The sequence below is a fragment of the Watersipora subatra genome, chromosome 1 (assembly GCF_963576615.1).
Source record: "Watersipora subatra chromosome 1, tzWatSuba1.1, whole genome shotgun sequence".
In the NCBI taxonomy this organism is placed as follows: Eukaryota; Metazoa; Bryozoa; class Gymnolaemata; order Cheilostomatida; family Watersiporidae; genus Watersipora; species Watersipora subatra.
The window spans coordinates 22,406,351-22,432,299 of record NC_088708.1 but is presented as its reverse complement, the minus strand read 5'-3'; the positions used below and the strand labels follow the sequence as shown (position 1 = coordinate 22,432,299).

Sequence of the window (25,949 nt, the reverse complement as noted above, 5' to 3'; positions counted from 1 at the left end):
ATTTATGTTGGATAATTGGTTTGATTTGCTCTCAAGATGTAGAGCAGCAAGTTTTATTTTCAACTAAAAACGTTGTGCTCAGCAAGAAAGCACGACTCCTCATATATATGCGATCGCGTTACACAGCTATGAGGAGGCCGATTCTTAAAATGTTACTAAAACCCTAAAGATTGACTCGAATGTGGCCAAGGAATCATTATACACTTATGTAAGCCAGTCGCTGAAAGCAACCAACTTAATTCTCTCAAACATAAAGAGAAATTAATGTGTTCCCCTATTATATATACTAGTACTCTGGTAGTGCCTTGCCTTGAGGTATCATCAGGTGTGTATAACCATCTGTGCAATTATTCTTCAAATTAGCAAGGTGGTCGAGTGATGCAGTTGGTAGCATGCCTGGCTCCAAAACGGAAAATACATGTTCAATACCTGAAGGCAATCTTTTTTCTAACACTTTTAGCGTGATTTCAGACAGACGGACAGACACGAATCAGACAGACAGACAAGACTAATACCCTGACAGTCCCGTGTGCTGTGAGTGAGCATCAGGTGTAGCAAGTATGTGCACAATTAGGACGGTTGATTGACAGGTGTTAGAGTGTCGGGCTACCAAGTTGAATGTTGGGAGTTGGAATGCAAATTTTTTTCTAACATCCACTCGTGGCTTCGGACAAACGGACAAACAGACAAGGCTCTTATTACATTAAAGATATATTTTATTGGACCACAAAATAATATCTAATCTTCATGGATTTCATTCCAGTGGTCATAACAGAAACAGTTTTCCTTATTAAACTGAGAATCTTTTAAAACACTCCGGCTGACCAATTGATAGTGTAAAACTCAGGTGAGTGCAGCGTTGCTTTTAAATCTTTGTTAGAATTACACAAGATCAAATCATTTTTAAAGATGATCTTACATCTTTATGATTTTACATCTTCATTTTTTAAAGATGAAATTTTGTAGATTTTATTAGAAAGCATGGGTATTCTTCTATCATTTGCGATTGTTTTTAATGTATAAGGTGATCTGATTGTCAGGATGTTTCAACATTAAAATCGATTAAACTTGATCGAGATAAAAATGTTCAGATCAATCAAAAATTCGATCAGAACGTCTATAATTGGATAGAGACTTACAGAATAGAGACGAGTAACGCTGCAACTTGAACACAATAACAGATATAAACTATAGCAATGATAGCTACTAGTGATGTCATTTCACACATATTTTCCTTCCGAGTGTTTCAACTGCGATCATATTTTGTCGATTTTAATCTAGAAACATCCTTGCAATCAGATCGCCTCCAAAATCAAAAACAATCGGAAATGATAGAAAAATATCGATACTGTTTGATAAAAATCCACCAAAAAATTAGTGTAAGGTCATCTTTAACGTGATGAATAATGATCTAGTATTAACATAACCGAACTAAAGCGACTTAAATGATATTTCTGGAAGATTCTAGAGTTTTACGCGGAAATTCCAATAAACACAGTACAACTTTCTTTGTATAAATGCTTATTGGCTGACTTACTAGAGTTCACCATAACAGGTTATAAGGGCAAAAACCAAAAGGATAAACTGAAAACTAATATCATGAAAGTAGTTTCTTATATAAAAATATAGTGTGATCCAAGCAAAACAAAAAATCAATGATAACCCATCTAAAAAGGTGAAGAAGTAGGAGTGCTATGACAGACTAGTAGAAGCACACTATCTACCAGTGGTTACAAGAGTATTTTCTTTATAAACTTATAGACCTCAGACTACCTTGTTGTGTTGCGATACCGAGGGCTGAGCATCCTTAATGTTGTGCATATGTACACCGTACTGAGCTGGTTGCATGCTCTTGTGGTAGGCTTCCCTCGCTAGAGCTGCCTGTGTCGGCTCCCTTGACATGGGAGACAACTCTTGAGCATTAGAGGGACTCAGCACAGCGTCTGACCGACGAAAGGGTATATATTCAACATCAGGAGAAATATGAATGTTGTCCGTCATGTCAAGTTCATAGCCTGTGAAGTGGATAAGCAATCAATGAATAAAGAGTCAAAGCGTGTCAGCCTATGTCTAAGTTTACAAAGACTGCTTGCGCAATGAACAAATCAACATTTATAAGACGCCCAAATTCTAAGCGAAGTTATTGAAATTTGGGATTTTATCACACGATTTTGAGCTGTAAAAATAATCTTAGATAATAAGCAGCAAAAAGCTGCTCTTAATAATAATAACACACCCTCCCCCATCAAACTAGCTAACAAGTTTTGACATTACAAGAAAGTAGCACTTAAACCACCTTAAAACCGTCTGCTGCACCAGTATTGTCTTAAAAAATATAGGTTTGAGTAAGTTGACAGGAACATTACAGCAAAAAGTAAATACTATCACTTCATGACTAGTACAGGAAATGATGAAGCAATCATAACAACAGTTGTGTTTCAAAACATTGAGCCTGCCAGAAGTCAACCATTTCTAGGAGTAGACAACTTCAAGTGAGTCATGACCTTGTTAGAGAACAGCAGTTTTGGGTTTGGGCTTTTTAGCAGAGTACTTATATCTGCGTAAGAAATTTCTATATAAGCTTTTTATCAACTTGCAAAGTGATTTTACTTTGGTTCATTTTATATTCTACAATACTTGTAAATACAAACATATACATGTAGGTACTTATATCAAAACCTAGGTAAATCACATAATAGCCTTCAATATAATTTATGAAGATAATCTATAGACTTATTTCATAGATTTTACACTTATTCTAGTTATTATTAAGATTAGCACAAGCCTAAACAATGTAACGTAAACTTTGATTAGCTGTTTTCAATAGTCTTTGTTAGTTATTTAGGGACATGTCACATGTCATATGTCACATGTCAAATGAATGCATTCCTCATATCATGATTATTCTAGCAAAACTTGTCAAAAGATTGACATCTGTGCACACCAGAACCGTGAAGCAGATGGAGCGCCTGATAGAAGAAAGTGAACATCCAGAATGACAGACCATACGGTGAACTGTACATCTGATGAGATACATACAGCAAGGGCCAACTCCCAGTAACTACTGTCCTATAACATGCTTGCCCACTACCTAGAAATGTCCTTACAAATACGTAGTTGCAGACAAACTTGAAGAGCGCATGAGGCAGCGTATGACCAGTGCTCAAAAAAGGAGTTAGACGTAACAACCAGAGAGCCAAACACCAGTTGTTAGTAGATTGGATGTTCTGTCAAGACTGCAGGAGAAGACATACTAATCTTGCGATGGCTTGGATTGACTACAAAAGTGCCTTTTGATCTTAAAAGTGGTTAGTAGAAAAGTGTCCACAAAATAGTACTAAAAGTGACTCGGCTACATTAATAACAATTCATTATTTCATTGTCGCTGTAGTGGTTGCCATGATGGTAGTGTACCTGGGAAAATTGATCGTTACAATCATCAGAACTACACTCTGATTCGAAGTCACAAAGATCTAAATCTTATTCATTGTTTTCAGAATCGTCCATAATGCGCTTTACAATCTGACCTGAAGACTTTAAAGCATTTTGATGAATAATGAAAATACTTTTCGGGGACGCCGTAAGACGTAATAGCCGATATTATTATGGCGGATCAAAGTCTGTTTTTTAACTCCAAAGCTTTACTATAGAGGAAGGGTTGGGAAATACAGCGCCATGGCATTCAAATAGAGGTTTCCCGGTATGTAGGGCTTTGTAAAACTGACTTTAAGGCTTAAATCATCACAAAAGTCATGGCAACCACTACAGTAACAACGAAAGAATTAATTGTTATTGATGTGCCTGAGTCATTTTTATTACCATTTTGTGGACACTTTTTCTACTGATCCCTTTCTATTATGGGTACATATGCACGCGCGGATGGACACACCCATATAGATATATAAAAAGCTCCACACAGAATTTAGACAGAAAATAAAAGATTAAATTCTGCTATATGAAATATTATGAGTAAATTAAATTTGGTTTAAAGAATATCACAGAGATTTTGGTGACTAGCATTATAATAGAAGTGAGTCAGTTCATTTTTGTTTGCAAAAAAGTGTCCTCTCATGCTTTATGCAATACTGGCCTCTTGTTAATACACAGTTCATGCTGTTTTCATTCTGAGGTTCTGGTTTTACAAGGTTCTGGTTTTACAGTACCTTATAAAAACCGTGTTAAATACAAGACACAACTTTCAAGAGAATAAGACAACTGTGTGCTTGAACCAATGCCCATAGTTGTTTGGAAAATTGAATAAAAGAGGAAAATCTCACAAATATTTGTCAGAAAGCAGGCGAAGGTAACATTAATTGTGTGAGAGATTTTAGTGAATATTGTGAGGACAGCAGTTTTTACACACTCATAGACACTGTTCTTCAAATGCAGGAAATTGAGGACCGTGGTCAGATTGCATGCTAAAGCTGCACACTTTTATAGGTCTGCTCTAGCATTGAGCCACAGAATCAAAGATGGAGGGCAACACCTATCTGTTTGATTACCTGAAGTGTGACCAGAACTTTTAAATAGGTCAGTCTCATTACGATGAGAACTTGATACTTGCTTATCTTGTCTACTGCTTTCAAGCTGGTTTCGATTATCTTTGACCTTGGAAGAGTTTCCCGCACTGAAATGCATCAATGTAGATTGATCTTAGAAAGCAGAAAGTTTTCGTTGTGCAAGTAAACAAGTACACAGAAATGATCTTCTAGTCTAACTGTGTCCGACCAATGAAAAGTGTGGTAAGATACCAGGATTATATTATCAAGTTTGAAGGCATCGATAGATAGCCAGCTCTGTTACCTTTCTTCCAATGTGACTCGAGGAGAGACGCCATTGGTTAGTTTGTACCTCGGAGACAAGTAGCTGTTGACAGTATCTCTGTCTTTGTGAGCTGGCTCAATACTCGCCCTTGTGGACCGACCCTCTGGGTAATGCTTGCTATTTGCCTCAACCTGGTGCAGTAAGAATTAGGTAGTATCTGAGTGAGTGGCATAAAATGATGAGTGTGTAGTCCATAACAGTAACATGATATGAGTAGGTAGTCCATAACAGTAACATGATATGAGTAGGTGGTCCATAACGGTAACATGATGCGAGTAGGTAGTCCATAATGATAACATGATATGAGTAGGTAGTCCATAACAGTAACATGATATGAGTAGGTAGTCCATAACAGTAACATGATACGAGTAGGTAGTCCATAATGATAACATGATATGAGTAGGTAGTCCATAACAGTAACATGATAAGAGTAGGTAGTCTATAACAGTAACATGATACGAGTAGGTAGTCCATAATGATAACATGATATGAGTAGGTAGTCCATAATGATAACCTGATATGAGTAGGTAGTCCATAATGATAACATGATATGAGTAGGTAGTCCATAACAGTAACATGATATGAGTAGGTAGACCATAATGATAACACGATATGAGTAGGTAGTCCATAACAGTAACATGATATGAGTAGGTAGTCCATAACAGTAACATGATACGAGTAGGTAGTCCATAATGATAACATGATACGAGTAGGTAATCCATAATGATAACATGATACGAGTAGGTAGTCCATAATGATAACATGATACGAGTAGGTAGTCCATAATGATAACATGATACGAGTAGGTAGTCCATAATGATAACATGATATGAGACACCCTTTAATCTTTTGTGTATTGCTTGATTGGGTTTATAAACAGCGGTTAAAAAGTGATTACTTAAAACAAGCAAGTGTCATAAATTAAAAACACATTTTAATGTTTGTCTTCATCCTTTTATAAAAGAACTGATAATTTATAAAATGCTTAACAAAAGAGCCGATTTCCTCTGTTGGCACTTCCTGCAGATACTTTATGGCCTGGGTTGACACGCATAGTCATGTCAAATAGACCAATAAAACACAAGAGCCATAATAACGTGTGCACGTAAGTTTGCAGTGCGAACAAATGCTGACATTCCTGATAATGGCTTTACAGCTCTTGTGTTCATTATATTCCGGTAGGACTATTTATTCTCGTGGAAAGCTTAGAGACTGACATAAGCAAATGTATTGATCTTGTGTAGAGAGATAAACAATAATACCATAACTGTGAATGCATAACAAATAATCAAAGCCTGACTTGAAAAAAGAGTGTTACAAACAAAGAAATTGTCTCACCACTTTCTTTGCTTTTTTAAGAATCCCAGGCTAAAATAGAGGAAAATGTAACAGAGTGACAGGAGCACGGGCAGCAAAATAGTTATAAACTAAAACTTTATTTGAAAAGTCTAACCTGCTTTAGTAACTTCTCCTTTCTAGCCTTAGCTCGCTCAACTTTTTCATCTTGCTGTTCAGCAAAGTGCGGGTCTCGTTTGGACTGTCCCGTAAACTTTTTTCCCCCTTGATTTTTCCAACCCCAAGGTTTAGGCTCCGCTGGTTGTTTAGCTTTGCGTGCCTTGGGACCACTGATAACTCGGACATGTTTCTTTTTGACATCACTCGCTTTCTAAAACACAGATAAGTTGCATAAGTACATAAGAGTCTTTAATGGCCGAAATGTTAAAAACTGTAAAACAGCGAGTGACAGCAACCGACTAAGACAAACTGACTCGAGCCTATTCCCTCTACTCAGGACTCCACAGGCTTTAAAGATGTGGTTGAGCCAAAAAGGTCGATTTAATGAAATTAAGACCCATAAAAGGCTAAAACATCAGCTACATTTTGATGCCATTTTTGTCTTTGTAGACCAACCCTGTCCAGAGATATATGCGTTTGAATGAGGCCCTCTTTTAAAAAGCTCACGTTCCAGCGGATGCTTCTTTCGTGACGTGACTAGTGATACATCTGAAAAGAAACCACAATCGATAAATATAAGGTCGCTTCATTAGCCAATCATCAGCGCGAAATAGGTCGTAATAAATGTTATCACTCGTAAAACGCATTGTCTGTGATCTCAAATTTAGGGATTTTACTCTATTATTAAATCTCATGGACATCGATATTTACTAAATTAATTAACATCGTTACTTTAATGAATTGATTGACGTTTTATTGGCGAATAACATAATTGTAAAAATTGCTGTGAAGTTACTGCCAAGGTGACTTCAAGTTTTCTGGGCCTCAGGTGGTTAAAGTGCTGCGGAGGAAGATTGAAGAATGGAGGTAAATTTATCTTTTACTTTTAGTCTCCTATAGATATACTATTGTGTTTACATTCAGATTATATTTCCCTGTTTAAGGCTAAAATGTAATGTCTTGCGTGTGCGAGATACTGTAATGGATTTACTGAGCTGAGCTCTGTCTAATTATCATAAGTGTTCAACCATTCTCGGATTAGCCCAAAATTCAGCTTGCGCAGAAAGCCCATAGATTAACACCCAGCCCTTGCTATATAAGCGAAGGTGCTCCAGTGTTAAGCAGGAGGGGTAAGAACATGCAACAGATAAGATACCCTAGTGAGGGGGAACAAAGAGCACAGAGCTAGCGATACAGACTACGAATGGCAGAACTAAGGACTGAGAGTTACGTTCTTAATGTTCATTAAGAACAGCGTGGTAACATTAACCTACCTTTGTGCAGCTTTGTATATCTTGGTAGCATACATGTATATATATCTTAACATTCTTACATTTACAAGTGTAACTGTTGGAGTATTTGTTATTAACACATTTCAGCATTATGCTTGATTGTAGTGAATTGTATCTAATTGTGCTATATTGCTATTGCTTATAGTGCTTGTGTAAATAAAGAGCCATTATTCACCGGAAGCCTTGCTTGCAACAATTACAGTTGTGCATGAGAGCTATTACTCATTCGGTCTAAGACAACTTGTACGCAGAACCCACTTGCAAGTGGCTAGTCAGCGCTGATTTCCACAACAATACGTATATACAGTGAGTTCTTGACGGCTTCTTTTTAATCCATAGCATCTAGCAATACAATGGCTTAGATTGATGAATATACTAAAGGTAATATTTTTAGTACTCATTAATACATGTACTAATTAATAAAATTATAACTTTTGCTATCACTAATCATCGTTTTATAATTTATCGGTTCACCTAGCTACATTTGCTTTAAATTTTCTGTGGCTGTTTTATCTAGTAAATTAGATTTCTGATTTGACTTTAGATGTTCACTTCTCACTTGCAGAAAGTGAGGAAAATCGACTGATCAATGCAAATCTTTAACTTCCAGAACCAAAGCTTCGAATCGTTGGCTTGGCGTACTTATGCCTTTGTTAAACATTTATTCGTTTTTAAAATAACACTCGCAGCAATCTAACTCCCAATTTGAAAGCTTTCAATAGATACACATTAGAATGGCATATCTATGAATGACATATATTTATTGCATTTGTTTTACTGATTACAGGATGTTTATGTCGTCCCACCCGCCGAAGCAGCTTTGTCAGTGTGGAAACTGCCATAAATGGGAAAGAGAGACTTGAATGTGTGCTGCATAAACGATTATGTTTTTGAGTTTGCTGCAGTAGATGAATTTGTCTTATTGTATCGGCTAAAACTATGTGAGTGGCCACGACTTGATGAATATTTTTAATAAAAGCTTTATGCCGAGATAAAATTATTGTTGCTTGTAAAAATTATATAATAAAATAATATTGTTAAAGATAATGCAAAACATGATCTGCATAATATTGTAGTGAATTGAATACGGTATATGGATGTCCGCAGAACTGGAGAATGCGAGTTCAACTCCAGTTTGCAGCAGATTTCTCATCCTTAAAACTCTATCCCTATGTATATTCTTTTCAAAGACGCAGCTTGCTTATTATACTTACAGTAGTAAGAAACTAGTTTTCGGTGTGGGCAATGATATACAGCCCCAGGATAGGCGACAGGCATAATGTGGGCGGGGCTTTTGGGAGGCTGTATATCGTTAGTGTGGGTAGCGACGGAACTGTGCCGATACAATGACCTTATTCTACATAGTTTACTTGACAGAATTACCGTAGACCGGTAGAATTGGTAGTCGGTACTAAAATGTTTACACAGCATTTGGAGAAAGTAAGACAAATTTTCAATTTGTTATTTGAGGCGTTTGAAACATTCATAATAATGTATCTGTAGCTGGATTTGAAATTTTATTCTAACCAACATGAGCAAATACAAAATAAAATACATGCCAATAGAGCCATGTAGGACTAGACTTTTATCGCAAATAGCCGATGTGAATACGAGATATATTGACAGATATATCACGCGTGACATCATTTTGGGCAAGTCTGGGCATGTTTTTTTGGCCTAAGCGTTTTTACCGCGATCAGATTTTTTCGATTTTAATCTTCAAATATCTTGGCAATGAGTTCGCCTAACACAACAAACAACATATCAATTGATAGAGAGAAAAAATGCTTTCTTTTAAGGTCAACTCAATTTTGACGCAACCACATCCCACTTTGTTAAAGGTTGACTTGCAACAAAATTCACATTACAGTTATTTGGTATCAAAAGATTCACCATGCCTTACTCGGTTGTGTTGTAGGTGCCAAATACGTGGAAATGTGATTACAAGCTCTTAAGAGCTCAAAAATGAAAAGCCGCCGTAGATTGGAATCTCTTTATTTATCTGACGTATTCAATACAGTTTGGTTATCGTCTTGTCACGTGATGTTCTCACGTGAATTGAAAGGCCAATAAAAAGCTCAATATAAACTTATCATAGCACTAGTTTATGACAAACACTTCGGGTTTTACCGAAGACCCCAGTATCAAATATAGATGCTCACTACTTTACAGTTTTATTTCAGCTTGGACTAATCGTCGAGTCGTAATCTGATCATGTGACCAATACTTCGAAAATAATTTTTGCAGCACTTCCGATTATCACAGGTGACCAACAGGCTCATCATGTTTATCAGACAATGATATGTACTCCTTCGAGCTAAGGTTAAAAAGTTTAACGATTTTTTACGGTAAGTTGAAAGATATCAGCGCTAAAAGTGACAGCATTACAATGACGATAAAATAGACGCGTAAGAACAATAGACATGGTTTTATTGAATGCGTGAAGTATATTTGTGAAATTATTTCGACGAATGAGATTGCATGTAAACAGAAACCATCCTGTAACAACTACGTCCCATTTGAGCTGTTTTGGAAAGCGAATCCAAACTACAGCGGTCTCGTGTGGCTGCGATTAACTGTTCGTTTTTTAGCTTTTAAGAGTTTGTAATCACATTCCCATATATTTTGCGCCTACAACACAACAGAGTAAGACATGGTGAATCTTATGATACCAAATAACTGTAATGTGAATTTTGTTGCAAGTCAACCTTTAGTCACTAATAGCCTGTGTTCCATGTTACCTTCGGTTCTGAAGTCAGGGTGTCAGGCACCTGCTTGTCAAGACCTGGTGTGTCTGTCTGCACTCCAAATGCTCTGACAGGTGAAAGATTTTCCTTCTGGCCACTCTGCCATTTGTGTGGAGTTATCACCCGATTAGAAGTGTAGCCAACCCCATCATCTACTTTATCAAATATACATTGTTATTGCAGAGTATGTATGTTAGAGCAAAAATTCTTACAAGAACACGCTGTGTTTTGTTTAATTTGTTTTATAGCTTAAAAACCTAAAGACCAATACTTAAGGTAATTACGACTAGCATGAAAACAAACACATTGTATATATATATATATAAAATTACATAAACAACTAAATGGCAATAATAATAAAAATATAAATCTAAGTGCTTGTTTGTTGGTCTGTATGTCCAGTTTTAGCGATAATATACACACTCTTGCAGTGCTTGCTAGTGTTAGGAATGAAAAACCGTTCTGCACTGGACTTAAAACTCAAAAACCCCACTTTTACAGACAGGCATGCTAACTATGGAGTCATTGTAGACATACTTATTACAACTGTTAATCTTTAACGGCAGACAGGACTGCCAGTGTACTAAAAAAATATACGTGCCCAGACATACCCAAAATGCTATAAATGTATGTATATATAACATAAACTTAATTAAACTTATAGCACACACAGAAATAAACAAACACTTTCATTTAAAATTTAAAATGGTAAATGGTAAAAACCGCTTCGCACTGGAATTGAACTCGAAACCCCAGTTCTGCAGACAGGCGAGCTATCAACAATGCCTTAATGGCGATTGGTTAAAATATGCATGCTTCACGCTTCGGCTAACACACTTGAACTACTAAAAGGCAAATGCCCAGACATACCCAAAATGCTATCAATATATGTATATAGCATAAACTTAATTAAACTTATAGCACACACAGAAATAAACAAACATTTTCATTTAAAAGTTAGAATGGTAATTGTTGTACATACTGATTAAAATTGAATTTTCCGTGCAAAAGAATTTTTATTACTCGAACAACGCCGGGCATTCAGTAGCAATTGATGTATTATGTTTTCATTGGCCGTGTCTTTACAGTAAAGACACAAAAACTGAAGTATTGATTCCAGAATGTTCCAGAATGTGGGAATTGGAGGTAGAGGTTAGCAATAGAGATACAAGGAATAACTTACTCTTATTTAGGCTATGAATTCTAAACTAACTTATTTGATATAATTTTAATTATTTATTTTATGTTTAGTTTTTATCTGCCTCTCCAGTCTCACTTCCAAACTGCAGTGTCTCGAGAAGCTTTCAAAGTCGTATCTTAAAATTGTTTCTGGTGCAGAGTTAAGTATTTGTTCAAATTATCTGCTGAAAGATTTGTTTGTTGAGGGAATTATTGTTCAGGTTTGACTACATTTGAAGATTGGCTGCTTTTACAATTGTGTCATAGATCTGCATGAAAATTTTGAAGTGATTCGACAAAACCCCTTTCTGTTGAAGAAAATGATTCTGTTGAATTTTGATTCTGTTGATTCTGGCTTTCGGATACTAGATTCACTCCCTCGGCAAGAAGGAAATGGTATCCAGCAGTCAAGAACAGATGGAGACATGCTAGCATTTTCATCTTGATGTAGCGGTCAATAAATATGTTTGTTTATTCTAGCCATCTAGAATAGCCATGATGCCACGGTGCATCACTGTTATAGCGCAGTGCTTTCACAGATGTTGCTCTTGGTTTTGTAAGGGTGTCCAGTTAACCCTCCCCATTTGTATGGGGGTTGATGGATTACTTGCCATCAGCCCGACCTATGTACAGGGGGTACCGGATTACATGTATTACTGGTAGCAGGTTTATATAGCCACAAATTCCATATACTCCGGCTGGCTAAGAGTGTGGAATGTGGCTGTATGACACCTTGTGAACTGTAATGATCGGAGGCTATCAATTCTCTCATTACTATAGGTAAGCAAAGAATGTCCATGATCACCTAATTAGAAATACTTTGTAACAAATAATTTCAAAGCTTTGAGAAAGGCAAACATCTCCAGACTTCAGGGTTTACTTTTAAGTGGTTACAAAACTCACCGCTACATAAATATATCAAATAACATTTTTTAACTATGTTCCATGCATACGTCTTATACCAAAATTGAAACAAAGGAGAGAGAGTGCACTAAACCTTACCAGTACGAGCAGTTTGACGTGTAGTGTTGGTGCGAGGAGACAACTCCAGCCCAGGTACAAGAGTTGGCTCAACTGTATACTGGTTAAGACGAGACTGAGAGTTGAGAGGCCGAGGAGATAAAACAGATGCAGGAACTGTTGAAGTGCCTCCCAACTCTCGACGTGGTGTAAGTATGTCAGTTATAACCGTACCAACACGAGGAGTAAATTTCTCTACAACAGCAGAAAACATCCCTTAAAAATAAAACTACATCTAAAACTTCGTTGAAATTTTTGAAAGCTAAATGCTAAAAAGTAAACTTTGTTCATAGAATTTATGAATTAACACATCAGTGGACATTATTTGCTGACTGAAAAGGGGAGATAACTTCAGAAAGCGTACAGCTACCTTCATAGGCAGCTTTCAGGTGAGTGATGTCATGTCCTGCTGCCTGGAGCTTCTCAAGCCTTCGCTTAGCCTTGAGTATTTCTGCTTCTTGTTTCGCTCTTTGCATAGCCTCAGCTACTAAATCAACTCTGCTCACTTCTTTAGCCTGTGATTATAGACAGGTTAAAACTGCATGGTTCCATATACAATTGATTTGAGCTTAAAAAATGAAATAGTGTTATTAGTAATTTTGCCAAAGATCATTCTCTAAGACAAGAGCCAGTAGATATTTATGACAGTCTATGTAAGATAACAATTCATTTTCAGGATAAGACATTCACATAGTTTATAGATTAACATGAACTGAGTACTTCATGTGATTATTTGATAGTGTAAACAGACATTAAAAATGTAACGATAAAATTTTTTAAAGCAATCACTGTATGTCTTGCTAATAGCTGAAATATAAATGAAATCCAAAAGTATAATAAACAATATTTTCAAAAATGATTGGCTAATAATTTTTTCGGACAACATGATTGGTTAATAATCTTTGTTAGCCTTATTTGATTGGCTAATTATGTTTGTAAGCTTCATTTGATTGGCTAACAATCTTTTCTTGCTTTACATAATTGGCTAATAATCTTTGTTAGCTTTATTTGATTGGCTAATAATCTTTGTCAGCTTTATTTGATAGGTTAATAACTTTTGTTGGCACAACATGATTGGCTAATGCTGAATAAAACAACAGCTGCAACATACAAAGCAGTGATTTAAACATAGAGTATGACATATAAAGCAAACTATAGAATAAGGTTGTATGACCAAAATCACAAGCTGTGCCACTCATGCAATAAATGACAAAGCCAAAGCGCCTGCTAACATAAGCAGAGCAAAGGCTAAATATAAACTAATATCTAGCGTAATGACAATCATATAATGTTGATAGGCAGAATATTATCACAGCTTGTGGATATTTTTAGCAGACTTACCTCAGGTATGGACTAAGCATATAGCATATCAATGATAGAGACTCGGAAACATTATAAACTTCAATTATTGCATACGAATGAACTACTATTTATAATCAAAAGTAAAAATGCCAACTCATCAGCTAACGGTCAACACATCCTGTACTCATTTGTGCAAGACAGCAAGAATTTATCACAACACAAGTAGGATAGATTTAAAAATGGTATTCCCTGACATGAGATGCTACAACGGAAGAATATTGAGCAAGATTATCCGTCTTGCGTCTATTGTCTCTACAAGGTGTTTATACTCTACAAGTTAGTAGCTACAGTGGCTACCCTACAACAAGCCCTCAATACAAACCTTCTTCAGCTTATTCATCTCTCTCATTTGTTGCACTTCCTGCTGGGCGTTACTTTTCTCTGCCTTAAACTTTGCTTCCTCCTCAGCTTCTTCCTTCAGTTTCAGCATTTTCTCTTCTCGTTTTTGTCGCTGTTTTTCTTCCACTTGATGCCGGATTTCTTCCTGTAAATAAGCGATATTGTTGACTATCTCGTATAAAGCATAGAAAGCCTGATAAGCGAAACCTTCTAATCACTATACAACTACCTGGTATCGCAATTCCTTTCGACGCTGTTCCTCCCGTTCCTTTAATGTTGCAGGGTCTAAATTCACCAGCTGACCTCTAATGTGATTTCTACAATAATTACAAAACATTCAGGCTACGAAGACAATTTTTGGAACGGAGTTAACCTGTAAAAACTTTACTTAGATAATCAAATTTGCTATAGATAGCAACAGATTGATTGCATATAGTTAAACTAGCTAAACTAAATATAGCTAAACATGAAAACTAACTAGACAAACTCTCTGAGACTCATATCTCCACTTGTTTTATCACCAAAAACAACATATTTTGGAAGACAAGATATAGCTATTATAAATAAAATAGAGTATTTACGAAAGCCGCTAAGAATAGGAAATGGGTCATCATAAAAAATAACATAACAACAATGAATTGCGTCTGAATAGCCCCAACTATGACTTCACTGATTTAATGAAATGGCAAGATACCTATGATTAGCAGGAATCTGTAAGTAACTTACAAGCAGTATGACCGATATACTCCTGAATGACCTGGCATTATTGCTGCGACTTTTCAAACAATGCTATTGTTACCTAATGGAGTACCGGAGGAGTGTTAGACGTAACTAGCTGATCCGAGTTATTGAATTGTTCTTATGTGCAATATCGTAAAGAACATCTTTTACAGAATTGTTGCACATACAGACTAAGATTAAAAAAGAAATGGTGGCGCAGAGAGAATGACCAAACGTGTCTGTTAGTTCGATCATATTTAGTATCACTGTTTGGGCTTAGCATCGGATAACCTGTCAGACATTCCCTAATCTACCAGGAGTTGTTCTACTCCAACAAATTCAAACCTAACGACATGACAAGTAAAAAATGAGTGTTGTGTGTAGAACTTGTGAAAACTGCAATTTCGAGAGTGAAAATTATTAATTCATTTTTTAAATATTTTTTAGTTGGTTGATTTGTTATATACAAAGTTATATAAAACACTTTTTTTTTAATGCTATGTGTAATTACCTAGTGTTTATTGAGCCATTACAGGTTTTTTAACTGTGAAACAAATGAACGAAGTCGATCCTAGAACAAATTTACATCATAGGTAGAAGTTTTACTGTATATGAATATAGCCAAGAATTGCACCTAAAATTGTAACTTACTGAAACAACTGACACCATCAGACCGCCAGAACTATATCATGATCTGCCAGCTTTTTTGTAACTGGACTGCAAAGTCTAAAGAGAACCAACCTAGCTACAGTCTCTTCTGATGCAGGAGGCTGAGAGTCACCAAAAGAGGGCAGTTCAAGAGTGGGTACATCAACCACTCGGTCTTTCACAGTTGTTGCATACTCGGGAACTGAGAAGCCAGTCTTATCCGCTAATTGTCTAGCCTGCTCTTCCATCTTATATTTCTCCATTGGATTCTTCATCATCTGCTTCTAGAAATAACCAGAAGCAGTTTTATAATGTTGAAAATTCAATAGACTTATCACACTACACAGTAAAATTCAATAGACTTATCTCAATACACAGTAAAATTCAATAGACTTATCTCACTACACAGTAAAGTTCAATAGACTTATCTCACTACACAGTAAAATTCAATAGACTTATCTCACTACACAGTAAAATTCAATAGACTTATCTCACTACACAGTAAATTCAATAGACTTATCTCACTACCCAGCAAAATTCAATAAACTTATCTCACTACCCAGTAAAATTCAATAGATTTATCTCACTACACTAAAATTAAAATTATGTTTTTATAGCAATCACCAGCTATTTGTGATTAAAAACGAAAATTGTAACGAAATTATAAATTCAAGACTGAGCTGCTTTCTCCTGTGACATGAAATTTTTTTTTCAAATATTCAACCAACAAATAGTTATTTGAGTGAATTGCAGTCACTAAGGCTATGACAGTTGCTGTCAACAGACAATACTGACTACTCAAAGTGGCTAACTGGCGAGACAGAAACCATAGCAATGCATCTATCTTCCATTGGCAACTGTTGCCAGGCAACAAGGTAGCTGTAAAATTGCCAAAAATTGTTACTATGAAAGAGCTCTTCGCTAAAAGCAAATATAACTTGTTGATTAGAAAATAAAAAGCTCTGAATGACAATATACTTTAAATTGTTAGACCGAGGTTTTTTCATCAGGCATTCATTACCTGTCGTGATTGGTAACTGGTTAGTACTGTTCCAGAGTCAGTCCGAATGGGGGCACCAGCCCCTGGCTTACCAAATGGATTATATTCTTCAGGAATTTGGGCTACAAGAAGATAGTGCAGTCTGAAGCTATTATACTACTTTTTAAGATTCAAGTAAAAGTTGATGAAATGGAATTGCTAGACACTACCTTTTTCTTCAGCCCATTTAAGCTTGAGGAGCTGGGCCTTTGTGAGAGACTCCTTGAGCTGTGGTGCTGGAGGCTTCAGTATTTCTCTTTGTGGGTTCTCAAGGCCAAGAAGGCTGATAGGCACTCCTGTTGTTGGCTCCTGAAAAGGGCCCCTCAGTGGATTCTACAACAAACCCTTGCATTTGTAGAATTACTCTAAAGATGTAATAGAATTTGGTTAATTTCATTCTCACTTAGAGATACAATACTATTAGTAGAGCAGGAACATAAACTTATCTTTCAGCTTATTCCTTCCGAGGGTGGGCTACTCAAACAAAGATGTTTCATAGTCAGAAATTTATGCTGAATTTAATTATAATATTTCACACCTATGTGTTTGCACATTTCTGAGCTAGAGAGCACTTTCGAAATGGGAGGGGACAACTCCAAGTTTGCTTGGAAAACCTTACATATCAGACAAAGAAAACTATTTTATAATCTCGAAAGTTAGTAAATGCTTTTACATGTATTTGAGATTAGGTGAGTCAACTTTCAGCACTTCTTAACCCATGCCAAGGATGCAGCAAGACTGCTTGTTTCACTGTCTTGATCAGTCTGTGAATGAAACCCTAGTCAGAGTGACTAAACTTCAATATGAGACAGCCAAACAGTATTCAAACAGATGGTTGGTATTGGAAGAAAAGAGCATTCAATGTGAAATTACTCAAAAAGTGCCAAGCATTGAGAACTTTCATGAGATTTCAGACTCGTTATGTCATTATGCCTGTTATAAAAAGTATTGTAACAAACTCGTTATGGAAAAAGCTGAGAAAAGACATGAAAAGAGATAGAAGAATGTGATACAGCAGAAGAGGTGAAACTAGACTATTACTTTACAAATTCATGATGATTACTTCATGATAATGGTACTTTGGTGGGAGAAAAAGAAAACATTGTCATTTTTGTCTGCACATTTTGTGAGCAGCAAAACTAACTCTTTGCAGTTTACATGACGTGTTATAGCCTACAATTTGGACATAAATGTATAGATAAATTATATGTATGATCCTTCCTTGGTTTTTGCATATGACCACACAAACTATGCTAGATATGGCACACTGTACTATGCAGAGATGACTAATCGGAAAGTATCGCATAGCAAGGTGTATGAGGCTCTTATGAAGAAGGGGTATTTTACTTATCAATCACGACATCACTGTCCATTCAGCTCTATCACTTGTGATCAATCTATTGAGCAAACAGTTAAAAGAGTCTCAAAGTCTCACGGTGGAATCATAGAGTTTACCAGGAAGCCATTGACCTCTCAACACTGACTCCATCTCACCCGGAACGAACAGCTGTACATATAGACATGAAGAAGATGTCAGTGCTTAGTGATTCAGATGCAGCAAGTTATGAGATGCGTGAAAAGGCATGGAAGGCTGATGAGGAAATGAGGAAAGTCATGAAAGACTCATAACAGCAAGAATAAATCCGTTTGCGTTTCAAACCACCAAGCTAGTACATATTACCAGTGGCACAAAAGCCTCTATTGAAGTGAAGTACCAAGGATCTTGAAATGGCAAATGTGATAGGAGAGAAACAGCTTTCAGAATTTGTCCAGAAGAGATTAAGCACCGAAGAGATTGATTTCAATGCATCTATTAAGTCAAACAAGCTCAAAACCTTCACCACATTACTATCAGCTAAGAAATCAAAATAAAAAGTCCTAGAGTGTTCGCACAGATTGTTTGAGAATTTGGTAGTGATCAGCCAACAGCGTAACTTGGATTTGAGAAAAGTGTTATCATTCTCTCATGGCAACATCAGCTGGTCCCTGGCTAACTCTGATGGTTCTATATTGAAGACTGCTAAGTTGGCTCTCATGGCTGCTGTTGAGAAAGATGCTGCTGATCAACCATCAATTTATGTTAACCAGGATCAGCTACCAGTCTTTGACGCGGTTGTGGTTGATGCTATAGCCAAAATTCAGAGCCTGACACTCTCTAAGGATACATGAAGCAAGTCAACTGTGAAGCAGAAAATAGATCTTGTAACAGCTTTTTCTCAAGAATGCTACATGTTCAGCTATGATCTTGATGGATCAATCGCTGTAAGCCAAATAGATAATTTGACATCAGACCGCGAGGAGGCAGATACGGGCATGTTATCACTTATCGCAAAAATAATGGAAGACAAACCCAGCTCAAAAGTTCTAATCAAGTGCCAGGACACAGATGTTTTCCTAAGCTGTCTATCTCTAGTGGATGAGCTGCTATCACAGAAACTCATTTACTGCTGTGGTAAGAAGAAGCAGTTGAGATATGTAATCATAGGCTGTCTGTCTACCGTCTTCACAACTGAACGATGCAAAGCACTGCTCGGGCTCCATGCTCTAAGTGGATGCGACAGTGTAAGCGCATTCTATTCCAAAGGGAAGATAACTTTTTTTAAGCTGTTAAAGAACCATCCTGAATTCTGTAACACACTGTAATCATTGGGAACAGATTTTAAAGTTGATGGTGCAATATGAGAACCTATTGAGACATTCATATGCAGATTATATGGTGACGAGACAAATCACATCAATGAAGCACGGAACAAGATCTTCTGCTCACCGTCTCGCACATCACAATCAAACCTACCACCTACACTAGATGAGTTAAATCTCCATATACCTAGGACTGCCTACCAAGCCACGATATGGAGAAGAGCCAAGCAAATCATCATCAATGCCCCATCCCCCCAGCAACATGGATGGTTTATGGAAGGTGGAAAGCTTAAAGCTATATGGATGACAGAACAACCAGCACCTCCTGATGTGCTCATGGACACGTTTTGTCGATGCAAAACTAGATGCCAGTCTCGTCGCTTTCAATGCAACAACGCAGATCTCAAGTGTACGAACATGTGCAGATGCAGCTGCTGTAGCAATAGAAATAAAGATGGAGATAAAAGTAGTAATGCAGAAGACTCAGATGACTGCGAATTAGAAGGTTATTATTCGAGAGGTATTGTAACCAAAGGGGTGCTTCATGTTTGATTAGAATACATGTGTCATACCGTATAAAAGACTGACTAATTGCGATTTCACTTGCATAATAAAGTACACGGTTCAACATAATAAGCATTAATGATGAATATATGTATACTAAAATATTATATATACATGGTCTTAGTCTGTAAAAATACTTTTCATTTTGTTTTGTAGATCTGTAATGATATAGGAGTTGTGGAATAACAAGGACAAACTGTAACGCTGCTACAATATCAACCAAACTGGGAATACATAATATTATATAATACACTTGTAATATTATTCTAATATTTGAATAATAAATATTTTAGTGTTATTAGAATTGATTTTAACTTAGGTTATTGCTAATTATTTAGTATTTTTATGCCATTTTTATTATCACATTGTTGGCAGAAGCACATAAAACATTACAGACATTTGTTTAATTAAAATAATATATTAATTATATTGCTCAAAAATGAACAATCTGAGAGGTGTAGAAACCAGATATTGGACATCAGCTCGAAATTCTGATCTAGGTACTACTCTTATCACATAGCCCACCTTCAAAAGGAATAAATCACTTTTTTTGACAGCTTTTTGATGCCCTCCTGCTCTACTATATATACTCTAAAGGTCATAATGCAATTTCATAAATGACTTCTTACAGTTCAAACAATGCCTTTAAAGTCACTGATCTTCTGATTATAAAAACTTTATAAAAAATTTATTTTAGTAAAGAAAACTGATTTTAGTTTTATTATTATTACTATTAAATATCTGTGACTAATATCATAATTATTTCTGCCAGTGTGCTCTTTCCCTTCTCCTAACCAGATCAGCCACACTTACCACATCAGATGCTTTTGACTGACTATTAGAAAGCTGACTAGAGTCATTTTTCAAGTACAACTGTTCTTGCTGCCGGCTGGTGAGCTCCTGTTTCTTGGGCTGCTCTTGTGTCTGATGCTGCTGCTCTAGAGACTTCCCAAAGAAGGCTGGTCCGACTCCTACACCTGGGCGTCCCCATGGGTCATAGTCGTCGGGAGCCTCGGCTACACCATACAAATATTGAATGCATAAAAAACAAGCTAATTATAGAGTTGCAATAAAATGCTCAGGCTCAAAAACTATGTTAGCGATATTAAAAATGTATTTTTGTATTAATAGTATTCCATAAAATTACATCTGTTGTTTTGGTTGAAACCAACAGCAAATCTCTTCTATTTAACAAGAATCAGCATATCACTAAAAAGTAGTATAACACAAAACTATGTTTTGTTAAATTTTCATTTATTTTTGACCTACTAATCAAAACACAGATAAACTCAGACCTTTCTCCTTTGTCCACTGAAGACGTTTCAGCTCGGCTCTGGTTAGCGGTACTGCTGGTGGTTCCGCCAACTTTGGAGGCTGTCTTGTAGTAATAGATGGCTCTCGATGAGTTGGCAGATTTGAATTGGAGATTTCACCAAGACCTGGTATGAAGTCAGGTTCTACCAGTACAGCTGAGTTCTTTTTATCAGTTCTATTGGAAGGCTCTGTTAGATCCGTTTTTAAATTAGAAGAATTTTTAGGCTTATTGTTACTCTTGGCGACTAATTTGTCGTCTTCTATAACTAAACCTAACTTGGCAGCTTGTTCCACATTTTCTTTTTGCAACTTCTCAATAGAAGCTGCTTCAAGTTCAAGCTGCATGCGAAGCTTCTCTGCCTTAGACATATGCGATCTCGGAATGAGAAGTTGCTTCTGGCGAGGAGAAAGCTGCGCATGACCTGCGACTTCCTGTTTGCTCTCTGCAACAGGCTTTTCGATTTTTTCTGCTGTCTGAGAGATATCTTTCTTTGATGGTGGAGGTGCATCGTCTATGACGACCACTTTGGCAGGAGATCGTTTGAATACAGTTTCTTCATTGTCATAATTTTCATCTGTTGCTTTGACTCTTTTTTTCTCCCCAAGTGGCTTTTTTCTCATCTTGGTCCGCTCGGGATCAGCAGTTTTATCTGTAGTTGCCTCCTTACTGAGGTTAAAGTTCATAACCACCTGCTTATTTGCTCTGTAAATACGAAAACGCTTTCAAAAGGGTCATAACATTAAACTGATTTTACATACCAAGCAAAAAAGATGGCAAGTAGATCAGAGAGCAAAATGATCGGAGGGCAAGTGGATAAGAAGACAGGGCAATTTGATCAGAAATAAAGTTAATCAGAAATAAAGTTGATCAGAAGGAAAGTTGATCGGACGGCAAGCAGACAGTAGGGCAAGTAGACCCGAGGGCAAGTAGATCAGAGGGCAAATAAATAAGAGAGCAAGTTGATCATATGTCAAGTAGAACAGAGGGCAAGTAGATCAGAAGGCAAATAGATGAGAGGGCAAGTTGATCAGATGCAAAGTTGATCAGATGACAAAAGCAATGGCAGAATGACTCTAATAGATAGTTGAAACCTGTTCTGGTTAAATACACACACTTTTAACACTAACAAGCTTTCTAGAAGCGGTTATAAACTGTCTGTCTATGGATAAACCTGTCTAGCGCTGCTAGTTTGTAACCTACTACTCAGCATCATTTGTAAATTCATCTATTGTGCCCAAAAAGCAAATTATCTCTTCTTTCTAAATCTGGTTTACATTACATTTGTGAGTGAATATAATTTATTATGTAATTAAACCTATGATTTATACCCTGTTCAACGTGTGAAGTTTAGGGTTTGAAAGTAGCATGCCTGTTAGAAGTTATTTCAATAGACATTATTGGGGATCTTTAGTTTTATATTGAGCTTGAACTTTGAACAGCCATGTTATTGGCTTTTACTTGGATCAAAGAAAAACTTGCAAACGATGAAAAAGTGTTTTTAAACTAATCATCGAGTAAGCAGGCAGCTACATGATGACATTTGTCTGAATGCATAGCATGAGCCACAATTATGTTGTATTTTATGCAAAACCATGAGAAAGTTTTCGTGCAAAGAAAGGTTCGTGGTTCGATTTGCTATTAGCTGTTGAACCATAAAATATCATTGCATTCAAAGCTGGGTAAAAATGTAACCATAGAATATACATAGGTAAAAAGCAGTGATGGAAATCCTGATATTGTAAGCAGTCTTGTCTTCCACTAAAGTCAGGAAAAGAGCCCGCCCCTGTCTTCCACTTCTGACTACACGTACTCCCTTGACTGGTTACTTTATGAAGATAATGAGACCAGAGCCGTATAGCTTCACAGAGTCCCACGACCAAAACCGGAAACAAAAATGCTTGTTTCCAAACAAACCCAATCGACATTCTGATCTCTAATGGAATATTCATACCTCGCTTTCAATACCTCCCTTTTTTGCATTTACTTGACTTTTTTACAAAAAATTATTTGTAGCTTCTTGTAGGAAATTTTGTTTTCTTTCAAATGGTGTATAATACATACAGCTTCAGAGCGACTGCCAAAGGGAGTAATTTTTGTTGGTTAATGTTGCGGCCTCTCCATTATAACTTATATAAAAATAGTGGGCATGGCCTGTTTGTTTGGAAATGAACGAGCTCCCATATACGATTCCGTTAGTCGAGAGACTCTGTGAAGTTATACAGCTCTGACTGAGACTATCAGATACAGGATTAGGTGATATCATAGTTCCTGTTGAAGTAAAAAATGCATTTCCTTACTAACATTTTTATATCAAGTGAGGCAGTCAGCAGGTAAAACGCACAGATAAACCGCCGCACAGTAAAACCTATGCCATCTTAGTAATAAAGCCTAGGTTTTGGTTCTTTACCATTCCTACTGGCTACAAGTTAAACTTCTAAAATACCCTACAAGTAAACTTTATAGCAGTGGTTGATTGTACATGTAGGTGATGATAAAATAATATCAGGTTAAAACTTTTACAAACAGGAAGAAAATGATGAGCTGTATACTAACTTGTGTTTGTTAGAAGGCTTAGTAAGATTTTTACTCGTCGAAGAAGGTTTCTGATCAGCATCACTCGCTCTTCTACTCTCTCGTTCAGGCATGGCAACCCTCTTTGAAAGGCTAAGAATATTCTCTAATTGCTGAGTATTTGACGTAGCTGATTGGGTGCTTTCTCTGCTATCCGGTTTCTCAATAGTCAACTTCAAATGATTCTTATCGTCTGCAAGCACAATGCTCTAGAAACTTCTGACGTAGATGAACGAACCAGCTAAATGTGCATTCACTCCAGAAAAATCAACTATACTTGGTGCCAGTGCTACGAGTGAAATAAAGGGTTTTAGAGAGCTATGGTGTGCCAGCAAGTGAAAGCTTGAGTTACCAGTGACTAGAGTGAAAACTTACCAGCTAAAGCACCTGGAAGAAATAGCATTTGCATAAACTTCATTAGATGCAACTGAGTCACTTTCAACATGTAAAGGTACTTGTATAAAATTTAAGAATATGTTTATAAACCTGTGTGTAAGGATGCTTGTTCATCAGGTGGAAAATCAGAAAATCATAAAAAGTAATTCTATATATGCAAAGTTTAGACAGAGTGGAGACAACTATAGAACTACTGTCATTAGAACAGACGTGTCATAGGTGTCACAAATATTTATTTGAAACAATAACTAAAATACAGTAAATACTGGTTTAAATTCAAAATAACCTGCTAATCATGAAATCTTAGGTTCAACGGCGAGTTGTGGTTGTAGCAACTTCACAATGAACTCAACAAGATTTAAATAAAATGAAAACTAAACAAAATTTCGGCACCTTAAAACTTCTATATTTTTATCTCAAAATGACCAACTCAGCCAAATATATACTCGGGCCATCGCATTCATTACACATTGCCATCCAAACGAGCTATTCAGAAAAAATATAGCATTCAGTTACCTACACTGAGATTGACAGAAAAATTAAATCGAAACAGAATAACCCTTAACAACACTATAGAATCTAATGGTGATACTTCAAGCAAAAGAGTTCATGTTACTTACAAAAGTAACAAAACTAAGTAGCAAAAGTACAGAATAAATCTTTACTATAATAAGAGCCAAGTTTGTCCGTCCGTCTGAAGTCCTAGCTAAGAGTGCTAGGAAAAAAGATTGCCCCATGTGGGTGTCAAACCCAGATGTACAGCTTATTATGCACGCACACTACCAACTGCGCCACTCTACCACTATACTGCGTTGCAGAATAATTGTACAGATACTTATTACACCTGATGAGCTCTCACGGCACACAGGACAGCCAGTGTACTATATCAAATATAATAAATAAACTATATAATATAATGATATATATAATATAAACTTTATAACTATAACATATCAGGCAGGAACAACAAAATATTGCAATGCTAGTCAGCAGGTCATTCAGTGGCATAAGGATGCCATAAACTGTTACTCAACGTAAAGGCAGTTTAAGACAGTTTTAAACGTACTGACCTACATCGAGGTTCACTCCGCTAGTTGCACCCTGAACCTTTGACAGAGTATTTAGAATGGTAGACAGCTGGTCTTGTGTGAGTGTTACATATCCAGAGCCGCTAGCATCTTTCTTCTTTTTCTTCTCTTCCTCCTGGCGTCTTCGCTCCATCAGCAATCGATTCGCACGAATCTGTGCGTCTCTCTGCGTCTTTTCTAACAGACGAGCAGCTTCAGCTTGTTTCAGCTGGTCTCTTAAAGGGATCTTATTGGTTTTCTCTTTATAGCTGAATTTCTTTTTGTCATCATTTCTAGAATCTACAATCAATTTAACAATGATTTTATGTAATGGCAATGAGCAGCTAGTCTATCGATTATGAGCTCTTTGATCGCTTTAATAACATAGATCAAAGATAGACTGCAATATTATGAGCGATCTTTGATGTTTGTATTTCAATTGTAGAGTTTCATTAATGACTTCAACTTGCGTGGAACAAGAGCTATGAAACAGTGTATTATATGAGCATATGGGAAAAGTATGAGTGACTGGTTAAACTGAGAATCTCTCGAGTAGACCGACCTGAGAAGGTGACTAACAGTAACTCGACTAGAATATTACTCATTGTATCAGACAAGAAAAGAACATAGAAGAGATAGAAACACCCAGTCCACCAATGACAACTCTGGAAGCAGTTTTCATTTGCTTAGAAAGTAAAAAGAACGTAAAAGAATATTGCATATTTTAATACCCAGTGTTGTTTGTATGTCTGGATCACAACAGAGGCATAA

At 36.6% G+C, this 25,949-nt stretch overlaps 1 protein-coding gene across 1 annotated transcript in view; it reads right to left on the bottom strand.

Moving 5' to 3' along the window:
* LOC137410593 (trichohyalin-like) overlaps positions 1-25,949 on the bottom strand; it is a 30,033-nt gene that overhangs the window by 3,217 nt on the left and 867 nt on the right. The window contains exons 2-19 of the mRNA XM_068096040.1: positions 25,182-25,478; positions 24,091-24,102; positions 23,698-23,908; positions 21,125-21,846; positions 20,643-20,845; positions 16,796-16,958; positions 16,608-16,708; positions 15,680-15,870; positions 14,448-14,535; positions 14,202-14,363; positions 12,888-13,032; positions 12,500-12,712; positions 10,313-10,470; positions 6,278-6,490; positions 6,163-6,192; positions 4,804-4,955; positions 4,503-4,627; positions 1,774-2,015 (exon numbers count right to left, since the gene is read on the bottom strand). Of these exons, the coding sequence (XP_067952141.1) occupies positions 1,774-2,015; positions 4,503-4,627; positions 4,804-4,955; positions 6,163-6,192; positions 6,278-6,490; positions 10,313-10,470; positions 12,500-12,712; positions 12,888-13,032; positions 14,202-14,363; positions 14,448-14,535; positions 15,680-15,870; positions 16,608-16,708; positions 16,796-16,958; positions 20,643-20,845; positions 21,125-21,846; positions 23,698-23,908; positions 24,091-24,102; positions 25,182-25,478 (3,428 nt within the window). The remainder of the gene's footprint in view (positions 1-1,773; positions 2,016-4,502; positions 4,628-4,803; positions 4,956-6,162; positions 6,193-6,277; positions 6,491-10,312; positions 10,471-12,499; positions 12,713-12,887; positions 13,033-14,201; positions 14,364-14,447; positions 14,536-15,679; positions 15,871-16,607; positions 16,709-16,795; positions 16,959-20,642; positions 20,846-21,124; positions 21,847-23,697; positions 23,909-24,090; positions 24,103-25,181; positions 25,479-25,949) is intronic.